This window comes from Lontra canadensis, unplaced genomic scaffold (assembly GCF_010015895.1).
Source record: "Lontra canadensis isolate GAN:19392208 unplaced genomic scaffold, GSC_riverotter_1.0 scaffold60, whole genome shotgun sequence".
In the NCBI taxonomy this organism is placed as follows: domain Eukaryota; kingdom Metazoa; phylum Chordata; class Mammalia; order Carnivora; family Mustelidae; genus Lontra; species Lontra canadensis.
The window spans coordinates 7,257,668-7,272,921 of NW_022631054.1; the positions used below are offsets into that span (position 1 = coordinate 7,257,668).

General features: G+C 40.2%; 1 protein-coding gene across 1 annotated transcript in view; it reads left to right on the forward strand.

Annotated features, from left to right (window-relative positions):
• The window catches only part of ZFP69B (ZFP69 zinc finger protein B), a 33,851-nt gene extending 23,351 nt beyond the window's left edge, over positions 1 to 10,500 (forward strand). Inside the window, exons 3-7 of the mRNA XM_032877402.1 lie at positions 1,435 to 1,520; positions 3,752 to 3,878; positions 4,142 to 4,237; positions 8,326 to 9,555; positions 9,594 to 10,500. Of these exons, the coding sequence (XP_032733293.1) occupies positions 1,435 to 1,520; positions 3,752 to 3,878; positions 4,142 to 4,237; positions 8,326 to 9,494 (1,478 nt within the window). The 3' untranslated portion in view covers positions 9,495 to 9,555; positions 9,594 to 10,500. The remainder of the gene's footprint in view (positions 1 to 1,434; positions 1,521 to 3,751; positions 3,879 to 4,141; positions 4,238 to 8,325; positions 9,556 to 9,593) is intronic.
• The last annotated feature ends 4,754 nt before the right edge of the window (positions 10,501 to 15,254 follow it).

Genomic DNA, 15,254 nt, shown 5'->3' on the forward strand with positions numbered 1-15,254 from the left:
TAAGGAGCGGGGCTCGATCCCAGGACTCTGGGATCATGACCTGAGCCAAAGGCAATTGCTTAACCAACTGAGCCACCCAGATGCCCATGGTGGTCACTCTCCTTAACTAAGTGTGTCAATGATGGGATAACCTCACATTTTGTGTCTTCTGGGTAGTGTAATATAAAGCACATGGTATCACTCATGAAGAATTCCTGCCAAAATATTTAGCCCAATCCTAAATGGAGCTTAAAGTCTGAACTTCTGTTTTAAAGAAAATACAGGGGATAGAGAAGTAAGGTAAACACTAGCACAGTCAGACTGCTGGTCTCTCAAAAAGCCAATGTCAAGAACGAAGGGGGAAGTCCCATTCTAGGAGACTACAGGTAACAACCACTTTGGAATGTATGACCCTTGGTTGGCTCCTGGGCTGGAATAAATACAGAATAAAAGATAGTTTGAGAAGAGTTGAGGAAATCGGAATATGAATTGTTAACTTGCTTAGGTGTGATGAATGGTATTACGGTTATGCAGAAGATCCTTATTTGAAGTACTTAGGGATGATGTATCATGATGTCTGCAACTTTGAAATGGTTCAAAAAATACATAGATAAATGAAGCAGATATGACAGGTGTTGACAATCATTGAATAAGGTGGTGGTTATATGGGTGTTCAATCTTGATGATAAAAAGTGGGGAAAAAATACAAGGACAACAATTCATTTGCCATAATTCCTAGTTCATATTTCTGGTACCTCAAATGCAGTCAGTATTGGAAGTCTAGCAACCCGCAAGCGTGTTATGCTTAACCCGTTAGCAGATAGGGAAAAAAATGAATCAGATATTTTCTACCCATATATTCATACTAATATCCAGTTGAGGGAGATAATTATATAAATAAATAAAACAGGTATCTGAGATGGATATCCAAGTAGAGATAAAAACGAACTTTGGAAGAGTTTAGGGAAGAGGATGCTTTCTTCACATTAAGAGTGTTTGAGAAAACTTCACCTGAACCGGTCCAGAAGGATGTCTCAGTTTTTCACCAAGTAAGAGGTATGTTCAAAGAACAGTGATTGGGGCTATAGGGGTGGGGGTGTCCAGTGGATGAAGAAGGGTAGAGAAGCAACGATGGACTGGTTGTGGAGGATCTTGAAATCTACAGCAAAGTATTTGGATTTTTCTTTCTTATCAGTAGGGAAACTTTGAGGATTTTTGAGCAGAGGAGTGGCCAAGTAGATCTGTTCTTTCGGACCAGTGTTGACCATTGGGGAATATTAATGCCCAAAGCCGTGTACTGTAGCTCCTTTTCATTAAGGAGGCTCCAGCCTGCTCTGAGTTGCTGTAAATGTCCCTCCCTGTGAATGTTTTGGGAGAAGAGCCACGTTCAGCATGTCTGCAAGTTGTTTTTCTATTTGGGGAGAAGTAAACCTCACGACTCTTTTCCTTTCTCAGTTTTGCTCTCTCAGGATGCTGATGAGACCCAGGGAGAAAGTTTTGAGGATCAAGTCACCTCCAGGCCCTCAACAGTGAAATCTCAGGTGGGTTGGATTTTCCTGTCACTTTCTTGAAATTGTTTCTCAGCTTTTAAGAGCCCTGGACTTTGATTTTCTTTGGCTCAACTTGCTGGATTGGATTTTCTTAGCATGTTCTAAACCAGGCCACATTGATCGATTTCACAGGTAATTTTCCCACCGATAGTAGAAAGTTTCTCGTAATAGAAGGTTCATCATAATAGAAAGTTCCTCAGGAACCTTCTTGTTTCAAGCAAACCTCTTGTCATTTATCCAACACATTTAAAAGTCATGGGGGATGGGCTAGATGGGGGTTGGGGATTAAGGAGGGCACTTGTTATGGTGAGCATTGGGTGTTATTTGTAAGTGAGGAATCATTAAATTCTACTTCTGAAACCAATATTACACTATATTCGACTATATTCTAAGTAGAATTTAAATAAAAATTTGAAAAATGAAAATAAAAAATAATCATGTTGGTATGTGTGTGTGTATGTGTAAAGGTAATGTAGCTCTTGCCCTAAAATGTGTGTGTAAAATTATATAATGTAGTTCTTGCCCTGAAACCTCACAGGTGTCATCCAGGGGAAAGACAAACATTGTAAAACATTTTTAAATTTAAATTCAATTAGCCTTGGGGTGGCTGGGTGGCTCAGTGGGTTAAGCCTCTGCCTTTGGCTCAGGTCATTATCTCAGGGTCCTGGGATTGAGCCCTGAGTTGGGTTCTCTGCTCAGCTCGGAGCCTGCTTCCTCCTCTCTCTCTCTCTGCCTACCTCTCTGCCTACTTGTGATCTGTCAAATAAATAAATAAAATCTTTAAAAAAAAATAAAAAAATAAATTCAATTAGCCAACATATAGTACATTGTTAGTTTCAGATATAAAACATTTTAAGTAACATTTAAAAATTAACAGAATGAAGTTCTGACATTCTTGGAGATGTATACTCTTCATTAATGACCTTTGAGAGAGGATTTCTGGTCATGTTTTGGAGCAGAATTGTAGATGAAAAGGGAAATGAGTAGAGAAGTTACTAGCAGGTCATGTAGGGCACACACTACATAGGCTGACTAGAAAAGGAAGGAAAACTTCTAAGAGCAGTTTAGTAATATCTGTGTATCATAAACGAGCTGATCAGAGAATGATTGGCACTGGCAATGGGCACAGCTCTCTGCTGTCAAACCCCAGAATCATAGGGAAACTCAAGAAAAATTAGAAATTAATCAGAGAAAATTGATATAGAAGGAGACATTTTTAGAGAACAGAAGACTTTTATGTATGATATGATCTTAGTTTCCATAGGGTTTAATCCCATATCTTCAACATTCTTCAAATTCAGCTTCCTAATTGGTACAATATGCATGCTGTTGCCAGCCCAAGAAGCCTCAAATGCCTTCCAGACTTACTTATAATACATAAAAAGCATTAGAGTCATTGTTATACTTAAGGAATATGTTATTATCTTTGCCTTCTGGCTTCTGGATTCTCTTTGCATTTGATAATATTTTTAAAAATAACCATAAAATGGTTAATTTGTAGAGATTGTACATGAGAGGCTCTTGTACTTTACAACATGTTATCTACTTTGGTCAAGTCTTCCTTACTAGGTAGGATTCATGCTCCCTCCAGAAATGTGCTGTTCTCACATACTTTTCTTACTAACAGACATACCCAGCTAATGATATTTTACCCATGCTGAAATGTTCTCATTTTAACCAATTCTCTCGGCCCACCAAAGGTCCCTGTCTTCTTTGTGACCTCAGCCTCTTTTGAACTCTCCCTTTCCTCAAATATTCCTGATCTTTATTGTCTTTAATCCAAATTATCATATACTGCTCTGAGACCTTCTTTAATAGTTCACGAGTATTTCTCCTTCAGCCAAATGGTAAGTTGCAGAAGACAATTTATAAGCTTGCTGCAGTGTGTTGTAACTTCCTACAGAGAGTCAGCTAACCAAGTTTCAGAAGGGTATCCAAGAAAACTTGGCTAGAATCTCTTAGTGTGTAGGCAATATTAGAACTGAAAAGGACAGGGGCGCCTGGGTGGCTCAGTGGGTTAAAGCCTCTGCCTTCGGCTCAGGTCATGATCCCAGGGTCCTGGGATCGAGCCCCCGCATCGGGCTCTCTGCTCGGCAGGGAGCCTGCTTCCCCCTCTCTCTCTGCCTGCCTCTCTGCCTACTTGTGATCTCTGTCTCTCAAATAAATAAATAAACTCTTTAAAAAAAAAAAAAGAACTGAAAAGGACATATTTGATGTTCTAGGGACTGTTGACCTTCAAGGACATATCGGTGGACTTCACCCAGGAGGAGTGGGGGCAACTGGCCCCTGCTCACCGGAATCTGTACCGGGAGGTGATGCTGGAGAACTATGGGAACCTGGTCTCAGTGGGTAAGGATGAGTTCCCCTTATCACTAGAACTTGCCTGTTGGAAGAAAATCTTTGTTTCTAACCAAACTGCTATGCTTGGGCTTTGGGTTGTGATATAAGTTTCTAGTTCCTTTTAAACAGCAAGTCAGGATTGCTCTGGTCTTTTCTGCCTTGGTCTTTCTACTCTACCCTCTCAGCAGGCCTGAATACCAAAGAGCTGTCTTTAAATTCTTGAGATGGCTCTTTGACCTCAGCACATGCAGTGTTTTCTTCTTCATGAGCAGGATATCAGTTCTCCAAACCTGGTGTGATTTCCCAGTTGGAGAAGGGAGAAGAGCCATGGCTGATCGAGAAAGAGATATCAGGAAGTCCAAGTTCAGGTAAGAGCAAGGCAGATGGGGCCTTTGTCATGTTTGCTAGAGAGCTCCACTTGAAGCCTTCTCCAGGCTGTGGGGGAGACCATGCCATCTGGATGGGACCCACAAGAAACTTGATTACCATCTGCACTTGCCTCTTCTTATTAATTACTCTAGAGTAGGGGAGGAAAGAGATGCCTTTCTCATCAGGGTTGGTTTGCTTGAGTAATTCTCCTGACCCAATGTTCATGATTTTCTTGCTTTCTCCAGCATTCCAGACTTTGCCAGGATCATAGCTTCCTTCTCCTGTCTATTCCGGTATTCATGGATCTCCTCTCATTAAGTATAGCACCTTTCACCAGATTCTCATGTCATTTTATCATAGATCTCTCTCACAATTCCATTTAAAATTTTTTCCTGAATCTTATTCTGTAATCATAGTTGCAATTCTGATTCTCTTTTTAATTTGTGTAGTTTAACTTTTTATTTCAGATAACTTAGGACTCTGGGGAAAATCCCCACAGAAGTCCTTCCTACCAAATCAAATACCTTTTAACAGCCTTCTTCATCTAAGAAGAGTGATAACAACAGCTGTTCATCCAGCTGGCCTCCATGGGTCCTGTGCATATGTTAGCCGCATCTTACAGAGGAGGAAAAGAAGGCCCACAGGTTAAGAAATGTGTCCAGCGTCCTTAGCTACTTGTCAGTAAAATCGGTATTTGAATTTGAATCCTCCTGGCTCCACCGTCTTGTTCTTATGACTCTATTCTCCACAGCAGCATTGGGTTCATAGATCTCACCACCTTCTTAATATCTGTCCTTTCCTCCACCAGCCAGTTTAGTAATTTTTATCTCCTCTGTCTCTCCCATTGCCTTTTCAGTGCTTCTCGTCAATATCCTTTTTAATGCAGATACATCATTTCCACCGCTGTTAGGATAGGCTAAACTACTGTAGCAGATAGACTCTAAAGTGTGGCTTCAATGAAATAGGAATTTCTTGCTTGTACACTGGTCTGGGGGAACTGGGTAAGCCCATGGACATTTCTTTTGGACCTAGCAAATCTGGGATTGAGATGTCTTCCACATGTGGCTGCACCATCCCCAAGGGCCTCCGCCTCATCTAAACATAGCCAGCAGCAGAGTAAGAGCACACAGGAGCCCACCTGGGAGGATTTTATGGGCCAGCCTGGAGTGGTTCACATGACTTTCACTCTGAGTCACTTATGGGAGAAACCTTTGTCCCTTCACTCAAATCAGAATCAAGGAAGATTGGGGAAATATAGTGTAGTTGTGTGTCCAGAAAGGGGAAGAACAGATTTTGGTGGATATCCAGCGGTGTCTGCCACAATCCCTGAAGGGCCTCTGTCTTTTACGCTGCTATTCTATATCTGCACAAATGCCCACAGATACCGTGGTGGTTTTAGTTGTTTCTTGACACCTGTATTTTCCATATTTTCATCTTTGTCTCATATATTCATATGAACTCTATTCCCACATATCCCTGGTATTTAGGACATCTCTATTTAGACGCACTGTTGTCACTTCAAGCCCAGTTCATTCAAAAACAGAGACCATCTTCTCTCCGAAGCAAGTTTCTCATCCTGACTCCTCCAGTTCTTTTAGTCTGAAAGACCAAAAGTCATGGTAACAGCAAGAATGTATCATGTTTTTCTACTCTCAATGCTTCCTCATTTCTCATGCTTCTCTGATACTACCTGCTAGATCCATTTTTCCTCTTCTTTAAAATTTTTCTTTATTTTTAAAGATTTTATTTATTTATTTGTTGGAGAGGGGGGAGAAAGAGCACAAGCAGGCAGAGAGAGAAGCAGGTGCCCAGCTGAGCAAGAAGTCCAATGCAGGACTTAATCCAAGGACCTTGGGATAATGACCTGAGTCGAAGGCAGGGGCTTAACTAACTGAACCACCTAGGCCTCCCTTCCTCTCTTCATCTTTGTTGATGCAGTGCCAAGACAAGTTCCCATCATCTCATGCCTATTACTAATATTTTCAGTTGTATTTTTAATGTTTTATTATTTTTCTGAATCAATTTAAATGTTACTGTCAGGTTTGACCTCTTGAAATACATTTATCTTATTCTTAGCCTGAAAAGTTAAGTGACTTCTTATTCCCTGTAATAGGTAATATAAACATCTCTACTTGCTCTTTTAAAAAAGATTTTATTTATTTATCTGAGAGAGGGAGTGTGAGTGCAAGCCAGGGGTGGGAGGGGCAGAGAAAGAAGGAGAGAGAGAATCTCAAGCAGACTCCATGCTAAGGCTCCATGCTTAGCATGGAGCCTGACACGAGGCTCGATTTCACAACCCTGAGATCATGACCTGAGCTGAAACCAGGAGTCACCTGCTTAACCAGCTGAGTCACCCAGGCACCCCTCTCTCTTTTTGCTTTTTCACTCCACTCCAAGATTTACCCAGCTATTCCCAAGCACTTTGTATGTGCTATTACTAAGATGAGGTTAGAAATCCTGGGGAATAAGAGTTTGTTGTAAATAGGAAATATTGGTGGTTTAAGATGGCAGGGTCCAGAATGGATGAAAGGGAATAGGAAGAGAATAAAAACAAGAGAAACTCCTTCCTCCAAAAATATTGTCCCATATATACTATGGATAAACGATATAGTCTCTATCCTTCAAGATTTTACAGTATAAGGATGCCTGGGTGGCTCAGTCAGTTAAGCATCTGCCTTCGGCTCAGGTCATGATCCCAGGGTGCTGGGATCGAGTCCCACATTGGGCTCCTTGCTCAGCAAGGAACCTGCTTCTCCCTCTCCCTCTGCCTGTCACTCTCCCTGCTTGTGCTCTCTCCCTCTCTCTCTGACAGATAAATAAATAAAATCTTTACAAAAAAGATTTTACAGTAAGTTAATAATGTGTCACAAATTAAGAAGCCCATTTTTCATCTCATATAAGTATAGGCAAAAATTATGAAGAGTGATAAAAATCGAATGAACTTACTGGGAAGGGCACCCGTGTCCACTGAGAGCACACATACCCAGAACCCAGTAATTCCTCTATAGTAAATCCTATGAAATATTGACAGGCATATAAACAAATGTTTGTATAATGATGACATGAAAAAGTAGAGACAACCTCAATATTTTTCAGTGAAGAAAAGTCAAATTATGCTATGTCCATCAGTGGAATGCATTGAATGCATTGCACTTGTTTAAAAAAAAAATGAGATTAATCTAAATGTATAGACATGGAAGGGGCCCCATAAGATATAGTCGAATTAAAAAACAGATGCAGTTGGGGCGCCTGGGTGGCTCAGTGGGTTAAGCCGCTGCCTTCGGCTCAGGTCATGATCTCGGAGTCCTGGGATCGAGCCCCGCATCGGGCTCTCTGCTCAGCAGGGAGCCTGCTTCCTCCTCTCTCTCTGCCTGCCTCTCTGCCTGCTTGTGATCTCTCTGTCAAATAAATAAATAAAATCTTTAAAAAAAAACAAACAAACAGATGCAGAAATAAATAAATAAATGCACGCGCGCGCACACACACACACACACACACACACACACCATGATCCCTTTTTGTACAAATGTATGTTTGTGACCATACATATATAACGCACACACTCATATCTACATACTTTTGGGAATATCTAAATGGATGTATCCCAAAATCCTAAGAGACTAAGGAAATTGAGAGAGGCTGTTCCTCCTATATTATTTAATGTTTTATGTAGAAAGTATGAGATAAATACATGAAAAAAATCCCATTTTTAAATAGAGAATATTTTGTCATAGAAATATGGACTTGAGATGATATGGTGCTAGAATCCTGTGTTCCTTAATCTTATCTCTTATATTTACCCTTACAACAATGCTCTCTTCTTAGTGCACTTCCTTCTGGAATTCACATGGATGAACTCCTCCCAATTCCTAGAAATCACCTTACATACTCTGAAAGCTTCTTTCTTTTGACCATTACTTCATTTCCTTTTATATTCACTTTCTAGGAGGCAGAACTACCTTTGAAGATAGTCCGAGGTTTCTATGCTTAGTACATTTTCATTTTCATCCCTCCTATTCTCACTATGGCCATTTATTTTTTAAAGTGCACTGAGTATGGGTCATTTCTATTTTGGGATTTCTTTCAGACTTGGAGAATAAAACAGAAACGAGGGAGTCAGCCTTAAAGAATGATATTTCATGGGAAGAATTACACCATGGCCTAATAAAGGAACAGTCCACGAGAGGAAGCACCTTATATTCAACACTGGGAAGAGTCTCCAAATGTGATAAGTTAGAAAGCCACCAGGAAAACCAAGGAATGGGTGATGGGAAAATCCCCTTGACCCACAAGAAAACACTCACTCAGGAGAGAGGCCAAAAATCTAACAGATTTGAGAAAAGTATTGATGTGAGTTCAAAAGTTATTCCCAGACCAGAAGGTCCTCCAAGAATAAAAGACCATAAGTATGATATATCTAGAAAGAGAAGTAGATACAATTTAGATTTGATCAATCATTCAAGGAATTATACAAGAATGAAAACCTTTGAATGTAATATTTGTGAAAAAATCTTCAAACAGCTCATTCACCTTACAGAACACATGAGAATTCATACTGGAGAGAAACCTTTCCGATGTAAAGAATGTGGAAAAGCCTTTAGCCAAAGTTCATCCCTTATTCCACATCAGAGAATCCATACTGGTGAGAAACCCTATGAATGTAAGGAATGTGGGAAAACCTTCAGACATCCATCATCTCTTACTCAACATGTTAGAATCCACACTGGGGAGAAGCCCTATGAATGTGGTGTATGTGAGAAAGCATTCAGCCAGAGCATTGGGCTGATTCAGCATCTGAGAACTCATGTTAGAGAGAAACCTTTCACCTGCAAAGACTGTGGAAAAGCATTTTTCCAGATTAGACACCTTAGGCAACATGAGATTATTCATACGGGTGTGAAACCCTACATTTGTAATGTATGCAGTAAAACCTTCAGCCATAGCACGTACCTAACTCAACACCAGAGAACTCATACTGGGGAAAGACCCTATAAATGTAAGGAATGTGCGAAAGCCTTTAGCCAGAGAATTCATCTTTCTATTCATCAGAGAGTCCACACAGGAGTGAAACCTTATAAATGCAGTCATTGTGGGAAAGCCTTTAGGCATGATTCATCCTTTGCTAAACATCAGAGAATTCATACTGGAGAAAAACCTTATGACTGTAATGAATGTGGAAAAGCCTTCAGCTGTAGTTCATCACTTATTAGACATTGCAAAACACATTTAAGAAATACCTTCAGCAGTGATATGTGATATATGTTCAACATCAAAGAATCCTCATAATGGAACAAAAGCCTCTAAATCAGGTTTTCTGACTTTTGGATTTTTTTTTTTTTTTTTTTTTTTTTTTTTACTTTTGGATTTTAAGAAGCAATGATTTTCTCTAAGGATTTGACCCAATTTACAACTTTCAATTTTGCTATGTTAAAGAAACTAACATTGATACAGAAAAGAAAGGTCATTTTAATATTTTTAAATATAGGAAGGATGTAATCATTAGGAATAACACCCTTAACACTGAATTAAGTTAACTATGAAAATCTCCCAAATTTGTCTTTATTTTTCTCATTTCATTATGGGCCAGTGAAAAGTTCATTATGGCAATTACTGATACTTGGATTGGCTTTTGAGAATCACTGTTTTAAATAGTCCTTAAATAATCAGAATAAAATATGAAGTATAATTTTTTTAACTATAGCCCTTTATACGGCTAGAAGAGGTATGAATAAAAATACTGATTGGCTCATTTCTAGAATAAATAGTGTTAAAGGAAGCTTTCTAGAATTGATAGACAACCTACTACACATGAAATACTTAAGTATATTTTATGGTTTCTTGTAGAGAATGGGCAAACTTTTCATAAAGGGCCAGAGAGTAAATATGTTAGGTATTGTGGGCCATATGAGCTCTGTCAGACCACTCATCTCACCATGTCAGTGCAAAAACATCCAGAGAAACACATGAACCAGGGTAACTCAGCCGTGACACTGCTGATAGGCCAGATGTTTTGGGCAGCTGTCCTATGACCTACAGTGGGTTTAGCAGTATATCTGGCCACAAGTTGCCAGTCATAGATGCCAATAGCTCCCCCCACCCCCCATTGTAACAACCAAAAATGTCTCCAGATGTCACAAGATGTGCTCTGGGGGTCAAGATTGTACTCATGAAGTATTTGAAAACCACCGACCTAAATGAATGGGTGTAGCTCTGTTCAAATAAACAATAAACTTAGTGTAAAAAACCGGTGTTTGGTTGCATTTAGCCTGAGAGCTGCAGTTAACCATTCCTGCTACACAGTATGTAAATAACTGTCTCCCCTTGCCCCCGAGTAAGCACAGCAAGAATAGCGATTGCTCATATAGGGGTGTTTATTTTTTAATCTGTTTTGCTGGAACTTTTGGTATGTCCTGCTATAAGGTCATATTAAAACCTTAGTAATTTCATATAATTCCTGGAATAGTTCTAGTATTCAACCATATACTATAACCTGAGGAGGCTTATCACTTATTTGACAAAGCTCCCCATGTGATCTGATACACCAAATAAGCCTAATTAGTCAAAAAGATTTCATTTAGAAGTTGAATTTTGGGAAGTTTGTCTGAAATAACAGATTTTAAAGTACATTCCTAGGTAAGATTATAGATCATTTAAAAACTTACTAACTGGGGTACCTGAGTGTCTCAGTTGGTTGAGTGTCTGACTTTTGGTTTCAGCTCAGGTTATGACCTCAGGTTCATGAGATCAAGCCCTGTGTCAGGCTCCATGCTCAGTGGAGAGTCTGCTTGAGGTTCTCTCTCACTCTCCCTCTGCCAGTTCTCCCATTGCTCACTCGCTCTCAAATCTTAGCAAAAATAAATTAATAATCTAGTTAGCTAAGGTGGCAATAAGATTCTAAAGATAAATGCAGAGGATTACATCATCGTTAATAAAATTTAGCTTAATGTTGAGAAGATTCCATTTTAAAGACAAAACATGGAAACATTGTTTTTCTAGGCTGTTTCAAAATACAGAATAATCTTTGTTTACAACTTATACTAATAACCTAAGGAAACTGCCATTTTAACAGAGGAAAACCAAATTCCAATCTTAAACTGGTGTACTTCCAATATTAAAACTCAAGAGGAACTTTAAAAAATATATTTATTTGAGAGAGAGCAAGAGCAGGAGCAGAGGGGAAAAGGGAGAGGGAGAACCAGACTCCCTGTTGAGCAGGAAGCCCGACCCGGGGCTTGATCCCAGGACCCTGAGATCATGACCTGAGCTGAAAGCAGATGCTTAACTGGCTGAACCGCCCAAGTGCCCCAACAAGATGAACTTTAAAAAAAAATCATGCAGATCTTCCTTCTTCCTGTCATCTCCCATGTTGATATATACTTACTGAGACAAGGACATGCAGGGTGCTGCATGGATCTGAGATTTTGCATTGGGTGCTGTGACGTGCAGACAAGAATCCCCATTAGGACTGAAGGACTCTGCTGCAGGGAATGTGGCTGATAGTCCTCAGCTCTCACAGACCATCAGGGGTTGTCTTAACTGGGGGCGCCTGGGTGGCTCCGTGGGTTAAAGCCTCTGCCTTCGGCTCAGGTCATGATCCCAGGGTCCTGGGATTGAGCCCCACATCGGGCTCTCTGCTCAGCGGCGAGCCTGCTTCCTCCTCTCTCTCTCTCTGCCTGCCTCTCTGCCTGCTTGTGATCTCTCTCTGTCAAATAAATAAATAAAATCTTTAAAAAAAAGGGGGGGGTTGCCTTAACTGAAGACACCTGCCTTGTCAAAGGGAATAATACCCTTGCCCAGGTTGTTACATCCAATGAGTATTATAAAAGTCCAGCCCTTTGGCCCCAATTTAGGATGGTTCTGAAGGGTAATCCAACTTTTAGAACTCCTCAGCGTCAATGAAGGCTTCTGTTGATATTGTATGACCACTCAACTTCTGCCTCATTTTGCTCTCCTACTCCCCCTTCTCTTCTCCACGTGGTGATCACTCCCTAGTAAACTTTCTTACATTTTAATCTCCACAATCTTAGTCCTGACCACGTGCAAAACTCCTTTCCAGATTCCCTTCTCACAAACATACAACTTAACTTTTTATGTTCAGGTATTTTTTTTTTAAGATTTCATTTATTTATTTGACAGACAGAGATCACAAGTAGGGAGAGAGGCAGGCAGAGAGAGAGAGAGGAGAAGCAGGCTCCCTGCTGAGCAGAGAGCCCGACATGGGGCTCGATCCCAGGACATTGGGATCATGACCTGAGCGGAAGGCAGAGGCTTTAACCCACTGAGCCACCCAGGCGCCCCTATGTTCAGGTATTTATCCTAAATTTCCTCTCTTTAAATAACCAGTCTGACTTTCCTTGCATCACATTTGTTTATTTGTTCTTAAATCACCCATAAAACTTCATGAGGCATCAGACGAAGTTCCAAGTTTTTTTCCCCTTTCTTGACAAATTTTGCAATGCAGATAACATGAACTTATTTGAATTTCAGTAAACACAGGCAGAATGGAAATTGTATATAATATATAATGCTGATAATTCTAAAGATGTGTCCATTTGATTAAGCTAACAACCTTAAATTAGCTTTAATACTGAATATTTTCACTCAGCATAATCTCTTCCAGACCCATCCATGTTGATACAAAGGTTGGGTATTCTTCCTTTCTGATGGAGGCATAATACTCCATAGTATATATGGGCCACATCTTCTTTATCCATTCGTCCGTTGAAGGGCATCTTGGTTCTTTCCACAGTTTGGCAACTGTGGCCATTGCTACTATGAACATTGGGCTGTGGACTCTGACGAACTAACTAAGGGTTTTGGAGGGGAGAGGAGTGGGAGGTTGGATGAGCCTGGTGGTGGGTATTGTGGAGGGTACATATTGCAGGGAGCAGTGGGTGTCGTGCATACACAATGAACTCTGGAACACTGAAAAGAAATAAAAAAAATAAAAATTTTTAAAAATACTGAATATTTTCCAAAATCATGTGAACTTATAAAACATTTGGGTTAGTTTTTATCTTTGAGTTTTAGAATGCCCAACTCCTACAAGCACTTACTTTAAGCCAACTAAATAAAGCTCTTTTATAAGTTAATTTTAACAATACCACCCTGGGGTAGAGAAAATCTCTCACATTTATAGTATTCATAGACACACAAGTACACAAGATGCAAGCAAAATCTTAAAGGCCTAATTTCCAGATGTCTCCTTTTTGCAAAACAAATCTAGTGGTAAAACGAGATTATAATGGATAGATCCATTCGTTGGTCATTTTTCTCTGTATGTGGCCAAGCAGCATTATGAAAAAATGCCCAATTTTGGAGAATACAGCCCAGAGGTCTGCATGTGGGGTCAAATTGTCATTTCCCATTTTCCAATGAGAACATAGCAAGTGTTATCCAAAGACACCAAAATACGCAACAACAAACCAACCAAATGAGGCCCAACCTCTGTGAACGTTGGTTCCTCCCAAAAAGTCAGGGCTTCACTGACCCAACTAAACAGCTTCCTCACCAACATTTTAGAAAAGGAGGCTAAGAGAGCCCAAACCCCCTATTTGGAGGCATCTGAATGGGAGGAAGAGATCTAAGATTTAAACCAAACGGGAGAAAGAAAGAAGCTCGCATGCCTTCCATATAAAATACTCACCCAGAGACATCTGTCCAAACCAAACCCCAAACTGTCTCCTTGCCACATGAGTTAAATTAAGCAGGAGGTGCCCTGTGGGGCGGGGACTGCCTGGGGGTGTTCCCCAGGTCAAAGAACTTAGGTAAGGGCTAGGACTCATCATGTTACAGGCTGAGGGCCAATGAAACATACACAAATAGCTCCTCGCCAAATTTGTAACCGAGCCCAAGTTCATCCACCTAATGGATAGCAAAGACAAGCAGGCATTGAGTATGCAGCGAGAAAAGGGTTATTCGAGAGGGGGCAAAATGAGAGGCACATTTCAAATCTGCCTCTCCCAGGAGAGTCCAGGAAATTTAAAGGCAAACAAAAAGGGTAAAAAGTTGCAGTTGCACACATAAATCTGCAGCTACAATTAGTCCCATTAACACATTGGTTACAGGTTTCACTAATTTTCTCAGAATACTGAAAATTTAATATTTACTCATGGTTGGTGTTTGGGGGGGAGCACCGACTTGGAAAATTCAGTATATAATACTATAGAGCTCAAATAATGTTTCACCCTCCTTCATTACAGGGATAACATAGAGGATTATTTTTGTTATCCTGAGTCTTCTTTGTGTGTGCTTTTACATAATTAGCATGGTTTACCTGCCTTTGGAACTGGAATTGTTTTTCACCAAATATTATGTTGTGCTCAGATCCTAAGCCTTCATAGCAGAGTGGTAGAATTTGCATTCAGGAATCATAAAATATGTATTTAAATTCCAACTCTACCATCCTTAGCTTTGTGATCTTAGTCAAACTTCATCCTATTTTTTTCATCTGTCAAGAGGCATTTGTAATAGACACTGCCCAACAGGTTTATTATGCTAGGTACACATAACTGCTCAAGCCCAGAAACTATTCATATTGCATTTTATGGCTGTTTTGCTTCTTATAAAAAATAAATGCTCATTTATGAAATCATAGAGATGTATAAAGAAAACAAACATGATAGAACCCGGACAGAAATACCAATGTTAAAACGTTGATGTAAAAAGACAGCATTGTGGGGCGCCTGGGTGGCTGAGTCGGTTAAGTGTCTGACTCTCCGTTTTGGCTCATGTCCTGATCTCAGGGTCATAGGACTGAGCCCTGCGCTGGGATCCGTGCTCAGTGGAGAGTCTGCTTGTGATTCTTTCTCTCTCTTCCTCCCCCTCCACTCCTCCCCACTCCACTCACCATGCTCTTTCTCTTTTTCTCTGTCTAAAATAAATAAATCTTTAAAAAAGGCAACATCATATGATTTCATTTATATAAAGTGTCAAAAGTAGTCCAGTTCATAGAAACATAAGGTGGAATGGACATTCCCAGAGACTAGGGGAAGGGGAACAGGGGGAGTTCTTGTG